The 19688-nt window shown below is 38.9% G+C and overlaps 1 protein-coding gene across 1 annotated transcript in view; it reads left to right on the forward strand.

Moving 5' to 3' along the window:
- ZNF536 (zinc finger protein 536) overlaps nucleotides 1–19688 on the forward strand; it is a 397745-nt gene that overhangs the window by 48009 nt on the left and 330048 nt on the right. The window contains exon 2 of the mRNA XM_077831317.1: nucleotides 5335–5416. Coding sequence (XP_077687443.1) covers nucleotides 5335–5416 — 82 coding nt within the window. The remainder of the gene's footprint in view (nucleotides 1–5334; nucleotides 5417–19688) is intronic.

Below are 19688 nucleotides of genomic sequence, written 5' to 3' on the forward strand. Positions count from 1 at the left end.
TACAAGGGAGTGGCTGCTGAATCCGTTGCCTTTACACTTTCGAATTTTTTTTAGGAAATCTGTTTTAAGTGAAAAGAAATGGATAAATACAAACCATTTATCAGTGTGCAGAGTGACAGCATGGGCGATATGCTCGGCAGCACATCTTCCTCCTGCTCTGAAAGGAAACAACAGGTGTCAGCCTCCCATAGCTCTTGTATATGCATCGGGGCCCAGGGCCTGCTCATGCCAATGATCTGGCAGACTGCTTCCCCTTGGGGTTGGGGAGTGCTAGCAGGCACATTGGCCTGGCCCTTCCTTCCCAACACTGGAGTTCCAGAGGGTGAAATCCTGGCCTCGTTGAAGTTCATGGCAAAGGTCCCATTGACTTAAGTAGGGTCAGGATTTTGCCCTAGAAGTCCATTCTGCCCTGCTGCTACATGGATATGTGCACCGAGGAAGAAGTTCCTTGTGCCCTCTCCTCCCCCTGTACCTCACAGCACATCGGTGCTGGATTTTAGGGTAGGATTTCCCCCACAATATGTAATTAACTGATGATATAAACCCACTGCCCTCCAGCTGCATCTGGATCTGGCTGACATCAATGGAAGTGTGTGTATGTATTGAGGGCAGTATATGGTCCCTGGGGTTAAATACTACCCTCTTCCAAATCCACAGCTGTAAATGCCAAATCACAGTTAAACCGTGCTTGCCACAAGCAGTACAGATGTTATTAGCAGCCATGCTGAACCACGGAGCTGTAGTAAGGACCTGATCCACAGCCTACTTAAGTCAATGGGAGTTTTTTCACTGACTTCAATTGGCTTTAAATCAGGCTCTAACAAAGCTAGCTATGGGAAGGCCTACCAAATGCACAATGCTGAAATATGTATTTACTTGTATGACCAAGAGTAGCCCCAGATATGGGACTAGTTGTGAATGTTTTTTGTTAATTAATGGTATTTTCACATTTAAGCACAGAATGAGCTCTGTAGCCTGAAGCTGCACAAAATATAATGTTAACCAGGATTAACAATGTCCACAGTTCATATGTTTGTGTAGGAAAATCAGGGTCAGAACAAGGAATCGGAAAAAATTGTGCCACAGTGGACTATTCTACGCAAAGGTTTTGTAAACTTGCACAGATCACAAGCAGGCCAAATATGGTGTAATTCCTGCGCTGAGCCCTCTGCCATGTCATGCTAGCTGTCACCAGAAAGAAATAAGGGAGGGGCAATTTGTAGCATGCTGCATACATCTTAGTGAAATGAGGGTACTTTCTTGCACCACAATAAAGATTCAGGTTCACCTGGAAGAAAGGGCATTTGTTGTAGTGATGGGAAGTTTACTTATTCCTACCACAAACTCTCTGCCCCCTCCCCCCACCCCCAAATCAGTATTCGCTTTTGGGAATCCCCAAGTACAAGTGAGGAGAGCATGTGGAACGGAAGGCCTGCCCCATTGCAGATCAAGTCAGCAGTTCACAGTGTAACCTGCTGTGTCAAGAGTTGAAATCATGCCCTGGCCCAAGAACTGTGGTGCCAGTTCTCAGAGTAAATTCTTGGTTCTTAGAGAACAACAGAAAAACAGAGAGATGAATTCCAACATCCTGCTTTAGGGGCCTGTTCTCCTTCTCCATTTGTGCATGTAACTCCCAGTGACATTAAAATGGGCCTTTAAGGCTCAGTGTTTCCTAACCTGCAATTACAGTGTATGCAAAATTCACGCTGAAGTCAATTGAAAGTTTTCCCATTAAAGGGCTGCTGGACTCCTAGTGTAGTTCAGTCTGTTTGCCTGCCTACATGTCTGTCTTTCTGGCCATGCATTTCTAACAGCTGTAGCAGCTTTTGTGAGGCCGTCAGGAAACAACTGATAGTGAGAATAATTAGTTAAATGTGACATGTCATCTCCTCAAAAGGTCTGTTTACAGAGGGGACAGTCCTTGTCCCACTGAAATCAATGGCAGTTTTCCATTCACTTCAATGGGCCTAGGATGTGGTGCTGAGGCCCTGATGATTGAAATCCGCTCTCTCTCTTCTCTCAGGAAAAGCTCCCAGGGGTTCTGAGTGAGTCTATACTTTAAGGGTCTATTCTCCCATTTTTGTGTGGTAATTTTTTGTACATAACCCTTATCACCTGCATAAATCCCTCCCTGCGTTTCATCAGTGGGAAGAGACATCCCTTTATCAGGCTTTTTGTGAAGGCATCCCACGTTTATTCTTCTTTCCGGGAAGGGCTGTGTGTAATAACTTCCATTGCTGCTCATGTGCATGGAGGGAACTGATTCTTTCACTGGGGAGGCCAAAGCTACTGCACTTGTATTTTGCTCCTGGAGGATCAATTGTTTGATAAATTGGTCTGCAGGGGTACGCAATGCACATTTTGGCCCAATTTGATATAAATGGAACTATCTTAATTTGTTTTCATGCTTGCAGCTTACCCGTTTAAAATATCTGCTTTACACAATGTCAAATATGTTAGAATAATATTAGCACAGGTAAGTAAAATATCTTTTTATAAGGTTTTAAATAATTTCTACTACAGCTAAATGTGCAAAGCTACAGATTTTCCCAATTTGTCCATGAGGTTATGTATCACAGATCTTAAATCATTTAAGGTTTTTAACCTGAGGGGTTCACTCGCAGCCATGAACTGGAAAGCAGATTGCAGGAGACATTGACATGCTGATCAATGACATGAAGACTCCAGACAAATCAGTACAGGACTTTAAGAGATGAAGCCTTACTGTGTTCTGTCTGTCATCAGAATTTATAAAGCATCTTAGTGAAAGCCCCTTGAGAATCATTCTTAGAATTTTGCAAGTCATGAGCGTGTTTGTAAAATCTGAATTTTTTTTAACACAGATAGCTTTGTAATAGCATAGCAAAAATGTAGTCCACTATGTTGGCAAAGGAGCGCTAAGAACCCGTTTAGTGAGATAATATCTTTTCTAAAGCAACAGCTTATTATCATTGTTTCTAGTTCTCAGCATTCTTACTTTGAATGAGTTACGAATAAACACTAAAAAGGTATATCTGAATTTTAAGACATCAACAAAATAAATCAATAAATGCCAAATAAGCTGTCAACTCTTTCTAGACACTGTACAATTGGAAATATTATATGATAACCGCTTTAATAGATACAGCTGTCCAGGAGTTTGCTCATGCTCTGTTTGTTTTTGGATAACTAGAGAAAGAGAAGGGTCAATACACCAGAATTACTTATATGAATTCTGAAAGGGGGTGGGTATGTATAAATGTGACCTGGATCCAAACTGATCCTGATTTTGGATTTAAGGAAGGACAAAATCTGACTGACCAGGCTTTGAAAACCCAAATTATTTATGAAAGGTTAAAATACTCTACTGCCAGTACTGTAGACTATGGGCCTGGTTTTCCACTGCTTTGCACCACGTATAGCCATTTATGCTTGCAAAAAATGGGACATCAGAATGAGAATGGTTTGCACCTTCTTTGCATGCACCGTGCATTATTATTTATTTGTATTGCAGTCGCACCTATAGAGCAGGGCCCCATTGTGCTTGGCACTGCACAAGCATAAACAAGGGGACTGTCCCTGCCACCTCACAATCTAAGTATAAGACTATAGACAACTGATGAATAAAACAAACAGCTTGGGGATCACAAGGAAACAATGAAATAATACCAATAAACATGAAAAAACGGGTCACCTCAAATCAGCTGTCTAGCTACTTTTCATTTTCTTTGTAGGCATCATGGCAGAAGAAAGCCTTAAGGCATGATTTAAGGAGGACAATGAGGTGGCTTTGCAGATTTTTTTGGGGAGTTCCTCCAATTCAAGAGGGGCAGGATGGCAGAGCCACAAAGGTGCTTACTGGAAAACTTTTTAAATGGGCACTCAAGACTGGCATCATTTACAGAACAATGGCACAGGTTGATGGCTCAGTACTTTATAAGAGATGATAGGTAGGGCGGGGTTAGACCTGTAAGGGCCTTAAAAGTGAAAACAAATAGTTTGTGTTTGATGCAGTGGAGAAGGGGAGCTGGTGATGTGGCCAAATTGATGAGCTGGGAATGACCTTGCAGCAGCATTTTGGAATGTATATAAATGGGGCAAGAGGCTATTTGTCCAGGCCACAGATGGGGTTTAAATTACTGCAGAAGGTGTAAGTCAGTGAGAAAGTTGGATCTCCAATCTTTAGTGTGCGTTTACAAGGCTATTTTATTAAAGAAAATAAAATCAGAATTTATGAGGTGTAAAATTGTTGTATCCTGGACCTTCAATATAAATAAGCACAATTATTATTTACCCTTCCAGGGAACAAAGGGCAGAGTACTGCAACCCTTTCTCATTTAACTGTTGAAAGATTTAGCCCAACTGTAGTAAAATGAAGTAAAAGAAATTAATTTTTTCTCTCAGAATTTAAGGACATGATTCTGCAAACACTGAATACCAGGCGTAGACAATGGGACTCCTCAGAGAAGTAAGAGCTGTGCTTGGTAACAAGACTTTGCAAGATGGGGCCCTAGCGCTGTGATGACTGTACTGGGTTTTGAGAGCCTGTAGCCTGATGTATAAACTACTTAAGTTCGTTTAGATAGAAGAGTGTATTGTTTGAGAATGACCTTTAATTTCATCTGTCAGGCATGCATGGGCATAAACATACGTAGACTTCTCAGCTTTAAATTCTGTAGATTATAGCTTTAATATTGTGAACTTTATTTTGCTATAAGAGCTTCCTTTGTTTTTGTTTTTACTTTGTTACTAATGTAATGTCCCTAAATTTGCTACAGACATAAATACCTTGGAAGTATTGTATCTTGGCTTTTACTTCTGGCTCTTATCTCTTTTAAGTGGGGTTTATTAGATGAGATCATCTACAAAGGACTTATTTCTGTTTTAAAATGGAATTAAAAAAGTAGAAATACAATTAGTAGTTGTTCTCTCTGACTTGGTTTGAGAGATTAGAGTATCAATGTCAAAGAGAATAACTGGGTTTCTCGAGTATGTCTGCTATGCAACTTTTGTTTTATCCTGTTTTGTCCTCTCTTGCTGCACTGTCTAGGGGATAGGATCAGAAGGATTTTATTCTGTTCCTCTGCATTGTCTTGAAGAGAGGTTTTGCCTGTCAGAACAATCCAGAGCTGAAAGCACTTTTCAGTTCCCAATAATAAATGACCACCAAACGCTTGCATTATTGAGCCCTTAAAAAAAAAGTGTTAATCTTGTTAATACTCCCATCCTAAGTATTCTCTATACGTTGTTACATTAGAACTACTTGGGGGTGGCATTGTAAAGTTTTAGTTTAAAAGACTTGTTTAAACATAGAGTTTTGATATTTTAAATTTCTCACATCTCTTGTTTTTACAGTTCCTGACCTTCAGTACCTATCCCACGTCACTAGGAATTTCTCTCAGCCAAGAGAAAGATTCGTTGGTTCAAGAGTTACCTGGTAAGGATCATTCATTATATTATTGCCTAACTTTTTTCTCTGTTTATGAACGTGGTTACAGTCTGGTTTTTCTAGCAAACTTGTGCATCTTCTTATCTCTCCACCAAAACATTTTCATTTATTCTTTCAGGGAAAAACTGCCTATAGTAGATTGATTATGAATAGATTTTTCAAGTAAAAATCTGCTTTGTAAAATCACGAATGCTCATCTTACACAGCAGATATGTAAAATTGTATTAGAAATAAATCATCGTTTAATACTTTATCAGCAGATTGTTGATTTAAAAAAATCCATGAAACTCATGATTAGAGTTTGTTGTATTCATTTTATCACTTATTTTGTTTTTGAACAAGTTCTATTGAAGATCTCTCGTGCATATTATTAAGGGCGCTTTTTTGTTCTGTATTACTATGCGAACAACACCTACTTAAATCAATGTTTTTTTTCCATAATCGGTTAAAGACCTGATTTTCCTGTCAGCTGTATCAGTGCAGTTCAAAAGTAACTGCTATTAACCCTTTGGGTTCACAATGGGGTAAAAACCAGTGTGAAATCAGAATCAGGCCCCAGGATCTAAATTTGGAAGAAAAGTCTTGGCTTTGTAACTTGTAACTTATTCTAGGAAGTATCCTATAACTAAATCTATAATTATTAACTGATTCTTAAATCTAAAATTCTGATGGCTTCCAGTCCAATTCCTATCGTGTTACTTTCACATTAAAATCATGGTGCCTGAATCTCCTCTCAATTTTACACATGTGTAAATCAGCACTAACTCTATGTACTTCAGTGGAGTTACACTGATTTATAACTGGTGAGAGAAGATTCAGGCCCATCTAAGCTTTTGACCTTGCACACTCACATGCAGGTGAGTAATGTTAGGTGTATGAATTGTCCCATTGAAGTTAATGGAACTACTTATCTGAGTAAAGTTAAGCACATACTTAAGTATTTCCAGGATTGGTGTCTGCATCTATAAAAGAAAAAAAAACCCAATAAAACTACACCAATGTGAGGATCTGGTCCACAGTTTTTTAAATGTGATGAATGTGTCTTGTCCTACATGAGTAACTCAGACAAAATTACACTGATTTAAATCTGGAGTAACTCCACTGACTTCAGTGGAGCTACTTTGGATTTACACTGACTTCTATTGATGTCCATAAGATTCTTGCCTGAGTGAGAGTGGCTTAGGATTGGACCTTTGATGACAAAAACGGTACCAGTCAAATAGCTAAATAGCTCAGCAAAGGCTTGCCTTGTTTTCTAATGGCTTCGTCATTTGGAATCTAAATAAAACCATTTCAGAGTTCAGTTATTTGTTGGTTTCAGAGTAACAGCCGTGTTAGTCTGTATTCGCAAAAAGAAAAGGAGTACTTGTGGCACCTTAGAGACTAACCGATTTATTTGTTGCAATTTTTAACTTACAGAGAACAGAAGGGAAAATTAAATACTATAACACATCTTGTAATTTTGGGGTTCATTGTATCCTCTGATACTGCTGAGGAAGTTAAATATATTTACATAAACTCATATTCAGTTCTAATTAGCTAAACCTATCTTTCTCTTCACCATATTCCTGAGAGGTCATCACATAAACCATTTACATTGATAGCAATATTATGCACCAAGAAATTAATTTTACATTGTACACAATTTTTATTGTGACTTTATCTTGTTTCAAAGTGCTTACTTTCTGATTTTGTGGATATTACTGACTGTGGATTACTTTTATTTTGGTTTTTACACAACAGTTATATTAGAAATTTGCTGTTTTATTCTTACCTTCTTAGTAAAAATCCTTTTATCACACAATGGGTAATTTATATCCATTACCAGCCCTTTCAATCCTTTTCAGTGGTGCTGTCAGTGCCTTTGGCACAGTAATGATTAATGTGATCTAATAATAGTGTGCCATTATATTACCTTAGTAAAACATGTACCAACATCCTATTCAGATCTACCAAATTCATAGCTTCCTATAATATTTTTGTTGAAAGACAGGATTACTATTTTTCAAAGCTGATTTTTTTCCCCCTTTAACATATTTAATGAAATTCACAATTCTTTGCCATGGTAATCTTTGTGCATGTGTTTGGGCTTGATGGGTGAATTTTATATCATTCTGCATTATTATGATTTGTTAGGCAAACTGTTTGACATGTAAAGAAAGATACCAGTTACATTGTGTTGCTTTGTTAAAGGGTGCATTTTAAACATTCACCACCTTCTGGATATTTCCCTGGATTTTATAATAGGTGAGATCAGAGTTCGTAAGAATAAGCATTTGGTCTGAAATGTTATTTTTCTTTCTCCTCACTCTCACCCCAAACCACTAACCTAGCTCTCCTCGCACTGCCCCACACACTATGGGAGGCAGGTTCCAATGTAACTGCCTGCCTTTCCACCCAACAATATCAATTTTGCTACCATGACTTTGCTAAGAGGCAAAGAATCTGTCAAAAAAGAAAGTGAGAGCAAAGAGTTACTCTGCAGATTACTCCCTGTGAGCTGGCAGTTGGCATCATGCAATGCTGTATCTGGTTTTGGATTCAGCCATTATGCATCCATGCATTTTGACTCCAAAATCAGGTGTTTCTGTTCAGCAGAAGCTGGGAATGGTCAACAGGGGATGGATCACTTGATGATTACCTGTTCTGTTCGTTCCCTCTAGGGCACCTGGCATTGGCCACTGTTGGAAGATAGGATGCTGGGCTAGATGGAGCCTTGGTCTGACCCAGTGTGGCCGTTCTTATGTTCTGTTGCATGATCCCCGCCTCCACCTCTCAGATGGGGATTGTGCACTCTCAGGCCAAGAAACCGTCTAAGTAGAGGGCAAAGTCAAATGGCAACAAATGTTGCTGGGTTGTTGGGTGGAGTGGCTTGAAGTTACACTGGGACCTGCCTCTAAACTCTGGGCAGCTTGTGGCTGCCCCCCAGCTGGTTTTGAGCTAAATATTTTCTCCATGCAGGGTGTCGAATCAAAATGATTTTCTGGTGTTACTTCCTCTGAACACGTGATCCCTGTACACTGGCTACAAGGTTCCTAGGTCATAATGCTCTTTCTCATATAGGAGATAATCTCGAGACACCTATTTAAAACCCCTCATAATCAGTGTGGTTTAAGAGTTTGGATAACATGCCATCTTTACAAAGCATCTTAAATCTTCATCACCCAGAGATATCATTATTGTAGACAGGGTGACATATACTTAACCAATTTCAGTTAAATCTCAGAGGAACAGTACGTCCACATTTTAGCTCTGCTTTGTGACATGGTGTTAAATGCATACGCTTTCACATTGTTTCATCACATCAATATAAATAATGAATGAGAAAAATATTTTAATCTTGTCAATAGCAACAGTGGCTAAAAACACCCCAAATACTTGTGCAGCTCTGTATGGATTCCTTATTTGATTTAGGCTAAAAAGTACAGCTGTATATGATTTGAAATGTGCAATCATCTTAAAGGAGGAAAAATATTTTCAATACAAACATATAAAATGTGTGAATCTTTACACTTACTTTAAGTAAAAAAAATTAGACCGTGATTGTTATATGTCACATAATAATATTACTTGCAGTATTTGTAATCATGTTATTCTCTGCCACATTGGATGCAATTTTGTATCTTGATCATTTAAATAGAAGACATTCTCATCTGCTCTATAAAACTGATTCTTGGTGATATAATAGCAAGTCAGAAAAAAGAAAAAGCATGAAACCTTTGCTTATCTTTGTATTTCAAGGGTTTCAAACAAGATGAAAAAAGTGCTTCCCCATTTTAAATAATGAAATAAATGTTTAATATACAATGAAACCTGCCTTAGAGGCCAGCCAAAAATTAGTTGACTAGCAGAAATCGACTTGAAGCTCAAACAAAATTGTACTGGCTTGGCCACTGAATGGTGCTACCTTAAAGTTGTCATTTTTTCACTGGGTTAGAACAGTCAGGTTACATGTGCATTGCTTAATTACTCATGAATCCTGAAGTTGTAGTAGTCATAGTGTCAAGTTCTAGGGTATGTCTTAGTTTTCTTTTTCCAACAAAGAATTGAATTTTAAAAAGAATATTTCTCCCCCGTCCTCCTTGAACTTCCCTCAATAGTCTTGATAGATTTTGCACTAGATAGTCCATGACCTAAAGCATTTTCAAATCTTCATCAGTTGTTTCTCTGAAAATATTCTTGTTCCTTCCATTAAACATCCCAGCATTTGTTCCAGCAGGAGGCTCTATGAAAAGTCCATGGGGCAGTCTGTGGGACAAATGCACCATTAAGGCAGCTTTCTGCCAGTCTTCCTTTGAAAAGAAGCCTCAACAGCTCCAGCCAGTGAAGGCTTATTCTTCCTGAACAGGGGAATCCTGGGATCATGTAGAGCTACACTAGTGGCTCCTGTGCCACTCTCCTCATGGCATAGGGGATTATGTCTGGTAGACCGAGGGGTGGGTAGCTAGGACTTTTCTGCACTCTAGCAATCCTATTGGTAGTTGGTGCAGTGTACAGCAGCCTTTAGGCTGTTCTAATCTGCATCAGGGGACCAGCCCATCACTGCACTGGCTAAGGATCAAGGGCTGCAAAAGTAACCTAAAGCCACTTTTGCCCATTCTCTGTTCTTGGACTGAGTGCAGCTTGACTGGACCACACAATCTAGCCCTATCACTTTACTTAGAACTGTTGTCTACACAGAAATAGAGATGGACCCGAGAGTGAAACCTTGAATTGAGCCCCTTTGTATTTCAGTGGAGTTAAGGTTTTGGATTCAAATCCTGGATACAAGCTTGACCTGCCATCGTAGTTCAAGGTAAGATCCATGTCGAGAAGAATTTTTTTTTTCTGTATCACATTCTGATGTAACTGAAATCATTGTGAAATATTTGCATAATGAATCTGGAGCCAAATCCATAGTCCTAACTTACCTCAGATCCCAGTTCCAAAGCCTAAGGCATAAACCAGATCCTGCTTTAAGTCTAAATACTGATTCTTCAACAGGCAAATTTTGGTAGGCTAAACAAAAAGAGGTGATCTCAAAACGTGAAACGTACTGTGGCCTACTCCTTGAAAGAAAAAACAAAAAATACTTTTTGTCTTTCTAAGACTATATTTATCTAATTTTATCAGTGTTTATCTCACAGGAGTCCAGTAGGTCAATACTTAGACTGGGAGTTTTAGCTCTTGGGTTTTACTCCCAGAACTGCCACTAAATCACTGTGTGACTTTGAGCATGAAACATACATTTCCCCCCATCTATAAGATGGAGATAATACCACTTATCAGCCTCATGAGTGTCCTGCAGTTTAATTGATGTTTGTGAAGTGCTTTGAGATCTGTAGATGACAATGTGAAAGTGGTTTGCTTTAGAAGTGTAAAATTAATCGTTTTTACTTTTTCAAGCCTCAAAGTAAGGCTTGATTTGACTTTTGAGCCCTTGTTCCAACTGATTCTTTGGTTCATCTGTTTCTAGTAATTTGCATAAAAGTATTGTAGGTATTGCTCTTCTGATAATCTGAACCTTTTTTTGTAGATCATGAATTACCATTGGAACCCCTCTCTCTAAAGAAGTGTACAATTTCAGAAAGGGATGGAATTGGGCAGAAAATGCCGCTTTATTGCTCTGTACACAAATTCTCGTTAGAGTGGAACATTTTCATGAATTTACTGTTCACCGAAATTTAATGGTTTGTTTTTTGTTTTATCAATTATGCCAATATCTTGCTGGTAAATTAGATATGACTGTTCTACTGAAACAATGGTTATTCATTAATCATTTATATTTACCATAGTTACCTCATCCAGTCATGGTAAGATCATCTACCAATGACTAACCCACATATTTCCTGTATATAGGAAATTCCTGTGTATTTCATATACCCATCTATCATCTGACAATGCAAATATTCTGTTCAAGTGTGCGTACAAGTATAGTATACTTTTTCCAATATCAGTGCATAAGAAGGTAAAAAGGGAGGATAGGTGAAGGTACGTAGCCTTTGGGTGCTATAACGAAAAAGAGTGGGGAAAGTGGTCTTTTCTTTCCCCCAGGGCTTTCATAGAGAGGAGCAGAAGCACATACAGCATTGCAGGCTACATCTTCACTCTGTCCTTGTTCCCCATCTTATCTTGGAAACATTCAGCCATACCCATCTTCAATCACATCAAAACCACCTCTTCATTTTTAGCTACCTAATGCACCCTCACATCTTCCTGCATCTTAGCTACTTCACACATTAAGTTGGGGTTAACTGCCTAGCACTCACTTTCTTTTGATAGATCATGGAAACAGCAAACATGCTCTTATCTGCATCAGCTAGGCTCAAGGTAAGGTACCTCAGAAATAACATGCATTCTGATTTTTTCCCTTTTTAGCTTTCTTAGCCACTTACTGTACGCTGCTGGTGATCTCATATATCCACCACTCATATTAATTTTAACCACTCTTTTAGATAAGCAGATAATCTGAACAAGCTTAATACTGTATGATAGAACAAAGGGAAATGTTGCACACCTGCATGCGTACAGCCTTACCTAAGAATAGCAGAGTGAAGCTAAGCTAGTCAACTATTGTTAAAAAATACTATACTCTAGAGATTTTTAAAGTACCTCCTTGAAGATAGCATGTGATGCCTACCGCTGGGGTAGTTTATGCCCTCCTCATCTTCCCCTTCATCTCCCCCTCCTGTTGCTAAAGGAGATCCATTTTGGCCTTGGCCTTGTATTTTAAGTAGAGGTCTGAGCTAACTTTTGTTGAAGACAATGCATCTTTCTGTTGACTCCTGTGATGGTTGGAGCCTGCCCTACAGCTCAAGTTCCCCTAGCAGCTACTACAACTTGCTGTTCCTTTAAAAATATTTTAGAATAAAAACATTCCTCCAGTTTTTAACCCAGATTGCTAATATTGTACTGTTTCCACAATACACTTTCTATTTCTTCCCATATAAAAGCTTATTTTTTTGGCAAAAATAAAAATACAGAATTAGGAGAAACGGCATTCTCTCTATTCTGCCTAAGTTTACTGTTTTTCTGATATGAAATTCTGCTAAGAGATTGCCGCACAATCCTGACTCAGAACTAGAGCTGGTAAGAAAAACAAATTCAAAACTGCGAATTTGACATCTGTCCACCTATAGACTACTTGCTGGGGATTTGGTGGTGGTTTTCTTTGGGGGTAGCCAACAATCCACAGGTGTAGTGCTGAATCAATAATCATCACCCTTTCCTTTCCTCTCTTCCCCAAACTCTTGTATATGACATTTTTAAAAAAACTGAATATACTTGTGCAAAAATAGAGCACAAATAATTTCTCTCTTAACAGTGATCTCAAACCCTGGTCTCAATCAACAGTATCCTCTCTGCAAAACACTGCAGGAGTCCCCGCCCCCGCCCGTGCATAACTGAAAAGTACATAGCTGACCAAGTATGCCAAAGCTGTGGAAAGGAAGAAAATGGCAAGGCTTGAATATATCCCAACAAAACTAAACACATATTACAGCCCTGCTTTATATTTGAGAGTGCAAGATTTTACTTTTTCAATAACTACTGTATTTTGATAATAGGCATCAAGTGGTTGCTATGTGATACACAACAGTGTTTTTCATGAACTTTTGGCTGCTGAATAAGCCCAGCAAATATGGGTTGTTACCCTTTTAGTTTTCTGGGTCAATTCATTTTGCACAAAGGAAAGAATGATAATTTGAGTTGTAGGCAGAGAATGTTTTCTACACACTGGGAAAAATGAAAGCTGTTTTTATTTGATATTTTTTTAAAATTGTAATTCCGTATATAGTTACCGATAATTATCTTATTACTAAAAGCAACTGAGAAGCTTGTTTCAGAGTCCAGCCCTCGAAATATTTTCAAATTGTAGCTGTGGACTCTAGAGAAAAGTGGCGCTTCTTAAATGTAATAAATAAATAAAAATATTTTTGTGACTTAGTTGCCACCAAAGGAGGCTGATCAGTGCCCTCCCTTATATCAATCAGGCTGGTGGGAGCCAGTTACAGGGCCAGATATTTGGGTCCTATGGTCTGTTACCTTTCCACTGTAAATGTTCAGCCCCTTTGCCTTACTCTGAGTTGAAGAGATGGCAAACGTTATCTCTGTTATTTTTGTGGCTTCTCTTTGGTGTGCAGCAGCTTATATGAATTCACACAGCAAGTCAAGGAGTTCCTCTTTAGCAATATAGGCTAATACAGTGAGGCTTTGGAAAGTGGGCAGATGAGCAAGAGAAGCCATCAGTGTAACATGTGTACAATTGTACTGTGTTGACTCTGGCAGCTTCAAGGTGTGTATGCTGTCATTTCTGTCCTCTCTTGTGCCTTTGAATGTGATTGGCCATCAGGAGTTCAGCAGTAAGAGAGACTACCTGTGATAGATGCCTTAAAAACACAAACAAGTCCTGTTTTCTTTTTCTGGTTTTTCACTACCCAAGAGAGGTTTCCCATACCCTCATCTACCACCACTAAAGGAACAGCTCATAAACAGTCTCTGGAAAGGCTCCATTTGATGCCTTCTTTCTCCCAGTCTCAGCTGAATTTCACTGAATTGTTTGCTGCAATGGCCAATTGATGTAAATTGGTATAGTCCATTAAACTCAATGGACCGACACAATTTTACAACAGCTGAGGATTTGGCCTCAAATTCCTTATTTTCAGTTTAGAAGATATTTTTTTCTCAAACTTTTCCTCTTTTCCCACTTATGCAACAGTCCCTTTCAGCAGGAACAGTTTGAGTGTCTCTAGTTTGCTCAGTGCATTTCCTCCCGAAGTAAACAAGTGAACTAAATTAATGATGGATCTTGGGTTGTAAAGTAACAACAGTCTAGGATGGAGATCCTCTTTTTTTCCTCTCTTCTTTCAATCAGAGCAGCTTCTCCTCTTCAATCAATCTCAAAGGTACCTAACAGTTCCTTTTGGTTAGATTCATAGTTACCACAGTTTGGAGATTTGGCCTTGGTCCTTTTTCTTTTTGATACCAGACTCTATCTAAGTAAGAACTTGAAATCATGATGATACTGGCTGCTTCTTCAGAGAGAGGGAAAGTGTTTCTCCTGGAGGTTAATTTGTCTGTTTTTCTCTTTTCAAGGAGCTCTCTAAAGAGCTCAGTATTTGTGGTTGGGGTAATCTTTACTCTCAAAGTTATATCAGATGCAAAGCCTCTAGGCTGCAGTAAAGATTAGGGGTATTTTTTCTAGTTCAGTGGCCACCTCTTTGCCTGAAAAAGGGGACAAAGGTTTGTATCTATGGAGGACTTGAGAAGCTTTTCTTAATATTCACTTGGTTATATGAATTAATGACTGTGGGTCTGACTCTTGACCCTTAATGTAGTCACTGACCTTTGCTTTTCCGGTTTAGAGAATTATGTTGATATACCTTGCAAGAACACTTATATTGGCTCTTTCTTTTATTTTTGCTTCATCTCACTGCTGAGAGGGTGTTACTTAGAAGCTTTTTTTTCTTGCTGATAACCAAGGCATATCTCTGTGACTTAGTCGCCCCCATGTCCCAGGCAGCTTTAGATGGGCATTTTGGGGCATAATACAGTGCATGTAGTAGAAGAAACATTGTCCTCCATACGTCTCAGTTTTGCTGGTTCTTAGAGATTTCCAGTAAGTAAATGGTGTTCTAGCCCTTTAAGAATAATGGTTTCCAGAAGACCCCATTTCAGGTGTTGGAATGAATAAAGGCCCAGAAAATGACCTGGTAGCAGAAGGGAAGAAGTGGGCCTGGATAATTAGGAGTTGTATGGGAGGGAATCCCCCACAGGGTTCGTTCCTTTTAAGGGCCTGCGAAGAGGAGCCCTGGACCATAGGGTGGGGCAGGGCTCCCCTCTCTTTCATCTAATTGGGATGAGTTCTCTGGAGGAGGGTGGTATGGAGACCACATGTTCTTTCAGAACAGGAGAGACTCTGAAGGAGAAGAAAGCCAGGGCTGGAGGGCGAAGTTCCAGCCAGAAAGGACTGGGACCAATGGCTTTGGGTGGAGCAGACTGACCGAGGAAGAGCTCAGGGTGTGGCAGAAGAACCAGAGCTCAGTATGAACTGGTGAATTATGATTATGGACTTTATGTTGGGGACTCATAGAGGAGTGTTTGGACTATTTTGTGATTAAGGACTCTGAGGACTGCGTGAACTTTATTTGATATTAAATCAGCCCGGGTAAGGGTGCTGTGCGTCACAACAGTGACTGTGTGGAGTGCTTAAGGGGCCAGCAAGAGGGCAAGGTGCCTACAAAAGGACCCCTGGCCATGAGGGGTAGTGACCACCCTGCTACACATGGAAAGAGAAGTACATTAGGACATAGGGGGATTAAAATGATGGTTCATGATAGGCTGCAGCCTGCCTGCTTGACTTACTTACTCATCATTCCGCACGGGTGTAACTGAGTCACAGTGAAATAATTATCAGGTAATAAATTCGTTTTTTGTTAATTAATTTATTTCTAATTATGCAGTTACGCTGTTCTGTAATGCCAATTTAAAAAAGACTTTAAGATCATTAAAAAATGGTGGTTAGCACTGTACAAATAGCATGACATGGACCCTGCCCTGAGGAGCTTACTATTCTAAGCTCCTGATCCTCCAGTCAGAGAGCCCCTGGAATTCCCTGGGTCTTGGATGCACAGGTCTGTGAACTGGGTTCAGTGGGCTGGATTGGGGCTTCATTTAAGACAAGATGCAGCAAGTGAGTGTGACAAGCAATAGGTGTGAGAGGGGAGGGAGGACGGACAACGGTAACTGCAATAAATTCTTGTAGTTAGGCTAACAATTGGCCAGAACCAAAGATCATTGAAGTCAATGGAAGCCATTGGCTTTAGTGGGCTGTGGATCACATCAAACGTAGGATTGCCATTTTGGATCATACCAGTGGGCCATCTAGTACAGTATCTAGTCATCGAAAGCGGTCAGGAGAAGATGATTCAGAGGAAGGTACACAAAACCCTAGAGTAAGCAGTTATGGGATAATCTGTGCGCAAGGAAAATTTCCTTTCAACCCACAGTAGTTAGAGGCTGGTTACACACCCAGCGTGCATAGCTAGATGGCTCCAAATCAAGTAAAAGAGCTGGGGAGGATTTCATTTTCTTTTGCTTTGAAAAAAAATAAAGATCAGCTTTATTTAACCAATAGAAGACTCAAGGATTTGATGCCCGGATGAAAACTGATAATCAGTGGAATAGTACTTTGGCTTAATCACTTCTCATCAGAAACTTGTTTGTCCTATAGACCACCTTCCTTCTTTTAAGCTTAGATGTCTCTGTTATAAAACTTCTCATGATTCTACAATGGCAACATTTATTGTGGCTTTTTTTTAATACAGGGGCATCTTGTAGGGCAAGAGAGAAACCTTTTTCCTTGTACACAGTACATACATGATTTATCAAACATATTGTATTATTCTGTCTTTACAGTAAAGTATACTATGGATTGGAATGATTATCTGCGCAGGATTAGAAACTCTAATAGTCCATCTTATATTTGAGAAGAGGGTTACTGTACAGATAATGTACTTTTAGTGAAGTATTTCAGTTTTAAGGACAGCAAAAACAACCAATCTTAGATGTAATAGGAAAAGGATTTGGTAATGAACAATACCATTCAATTGACCTCTTTTAAAGTAACCCAAAGATAACATCAGCATTATACCATTTTATATTTATTGAACAATAATTTTTTTTCAGTCATCTGGAATGATCATTTGATTAAAACAATTATCCACTGTAAATGCTGAATACCTGGAAGTTCACGAATTTTATCACGTTTGATTGGCAGCATTAAATGCCAACAGCTCATTTAAATAAGGAACATCTGTACATTATTATTTTGGGATTTTTCATCTGTTGATTTAGAAATTTGAGGCTTTTATGAGCCTTTGCATGCAGATTTGTGTGTTACCTACATACGTGATTTGTCAATAACAAAGAAATAGTCATAAAAATACTGTCGGGTGGTTTTGTGATTAAGGCAACAAATACATTGTATATGCAAAGGGATGTGCATTGCATTTGATTTTAGGTGTGGCAGTAGCAGCTTGATTCATAACAGTGGGAATAACGTGACAGTTCAAAAGCACAGTGAGAAGATTATGATTTTCATACATAGCAATGTATATTCTTAAAATAACAATGTAATTTTTTGTACATTCCTTACTGTATCTCAGGATAATCCAATTTAGAACAATTTATTCTGAAGAGGTATGGTAAAAATAGAAGTTATATCATTATTGAGAATGGGATAATACATTATTTTTTATGAGTGAGTTATGAAGATGTACAACTCGGTTGGGATGTAGGATAAACATAATATTCCTTAATTAATCCATTATGCTATGGTACATATGTGCCATTTTTATACTTTAAAAATGAAAAATGTTTTAAAAAAGGAAATTGCTGCTTTTTTATACTAAAAAGCTTTTTTTCCCTAAAATCATAAAAAATGTATAATCGAATTCACCAAATAGTATTAATGAATTAAGCATGTAAATTCACCACAGAGTTTTAAAATAGAGGGCCATCATCTTCTGGCAGTCAGATATGAACAATTTCTTTAGCCCAAATATGTCAGCACTTATGGATACAATTCATCCTGGTGTGGGGGTTAGCAAAAGGCCCTCCCTGCTGCTTAAGCCCTAAGTAAGGGCCGCATGGGAATCAGTGGTTGAGCAGCAATGTAGGAATGCCTGGAGAGCCCCTACATGTCACAGAAAAGGTTGCCATTCTGGCACCCCAAAATGCAACACTGGGGGCAGGTGAGACATGTCTGGAACAGCTTATTCACATTGGGTGGGCTGATAGATACCACTGTGTTATTTAGCCAGGGAGCCATGCAACAGCTCTGTGCCACATTTATATGGAACAGAGGGCTTGGTGCTGGACCCCCACATCAATGGTAGGGTGGCAGGGCTGCAGATTCACTTTCAATTAAATCATTGGCTCCAGGACCCTGTGCAATTTGTTCCACTTTGGCTCTGGATATGGGTAAATAACACATTCAAAAATCCTGTGCACTCTATCTGCATAAAACCAGAGCTCTCAGGCTTTATGCATACAGGAGTGGGTGTCATCCTTGTAATAATAATATTTTGCATTTACTGTGGAGGATCTGCAAGATCTTTCATTTATTAATTAATTAAGCCACACAACACTCCTCTTAGCTAGGTTGATATTATGATTCCCATTTTTCAGAAAAGGTTATGTGGGAAGTTTGGGCAGAACTGGGAACAGAACCCAGATGTCCTGCCTCCTGCTCCTATGACTTATCCACAAGACAAGTCTCCCCACAAAATATCTGTAAGTGGGGAAACCCCTTTTTTAAATGTAAGCACCTTAACATGATATTCAAATCCCACATTTAGATGCTGAAAAAACCATTTAGGGCCTTTTGAAGTTTATAGGCGTCTCCCAATATCAGGCCCATAAAAGTGATATATTTTATATGCCCACAGGCAATTGGATATTTGAGGCATCTGTTTGAAAATTGGGTTCTGAATGTATTATGATGATATGATTTTATAATTTAGGGTATCACTCATTAAAGTTTGTAAATTTGATAGCCACTAACAGGATCCAGTGTTTGCTATAATACATTAAAATAAGAATACACCTACGACAATACAAAGACAAATGTCATTAGTAAAAAGAGAATCAAATTAGAGACCTTTATTTTGTATTAAAGGCATTAAATGCAATATAAATCTGCAAAATACAAAGAAATTTACTTTTCTGCTGCCTCAGCATCAGGAGACTAGCATTCCTTTTCTCCATGTGTCTGTGTCACCAGGTTATTTCTTCTTTTGTTTAGTCATATAACAGAATGTGTTGAGGCATATTATCCTCAACTTGTGTAGCAGTCTACAAATACTGATTGCCGTTTGAGCTTGTTATGGAAAAGTATTGCCCTGTGGATTGAGAAAATGACCAACAGTGGACTATAATCTTTGAAGCTGAGAGTAAAATTGCCAACTAGAGGTCATTTTTCAAACCAAGGGGCAATAGTTTGCTACTATAAACTGAATATTGCAGTCAGTATATGTTTTATTAAACCATTTAAGAAACTGGGGAGCCGTTTCATTTAAACTTCCTGCTTGATGTGGCTCAGAGAACAGGCCCAGGGCAGCTCGCAAAAGAGGCCTGCTGTAGTCTGTATAATAAATATACTGTATCCTCACTAATGTATAATAATAATTATGAACGCTCTGGGCATTAATGGCTAAGAGCTATATGCTGCTATCATTCTACATCTGCAGCACCCATTCAAGTAAATGGGAATTTTCTATAG

Source organism: Eretmochelys imbricata, chromosome 12 (assembly GCF_965152235.1).
Source record: "Eretmochelys imbricata isolate rEreImb1 chromosome 12, rEreImb1.hap1, whole genome shotgun sequence".
Lineage (NCBI taxonomy): Eukaryota > Metazoa > Chordata > Testudines > Cheloniidae > Eretmochelys > Eretmochelys imbricata.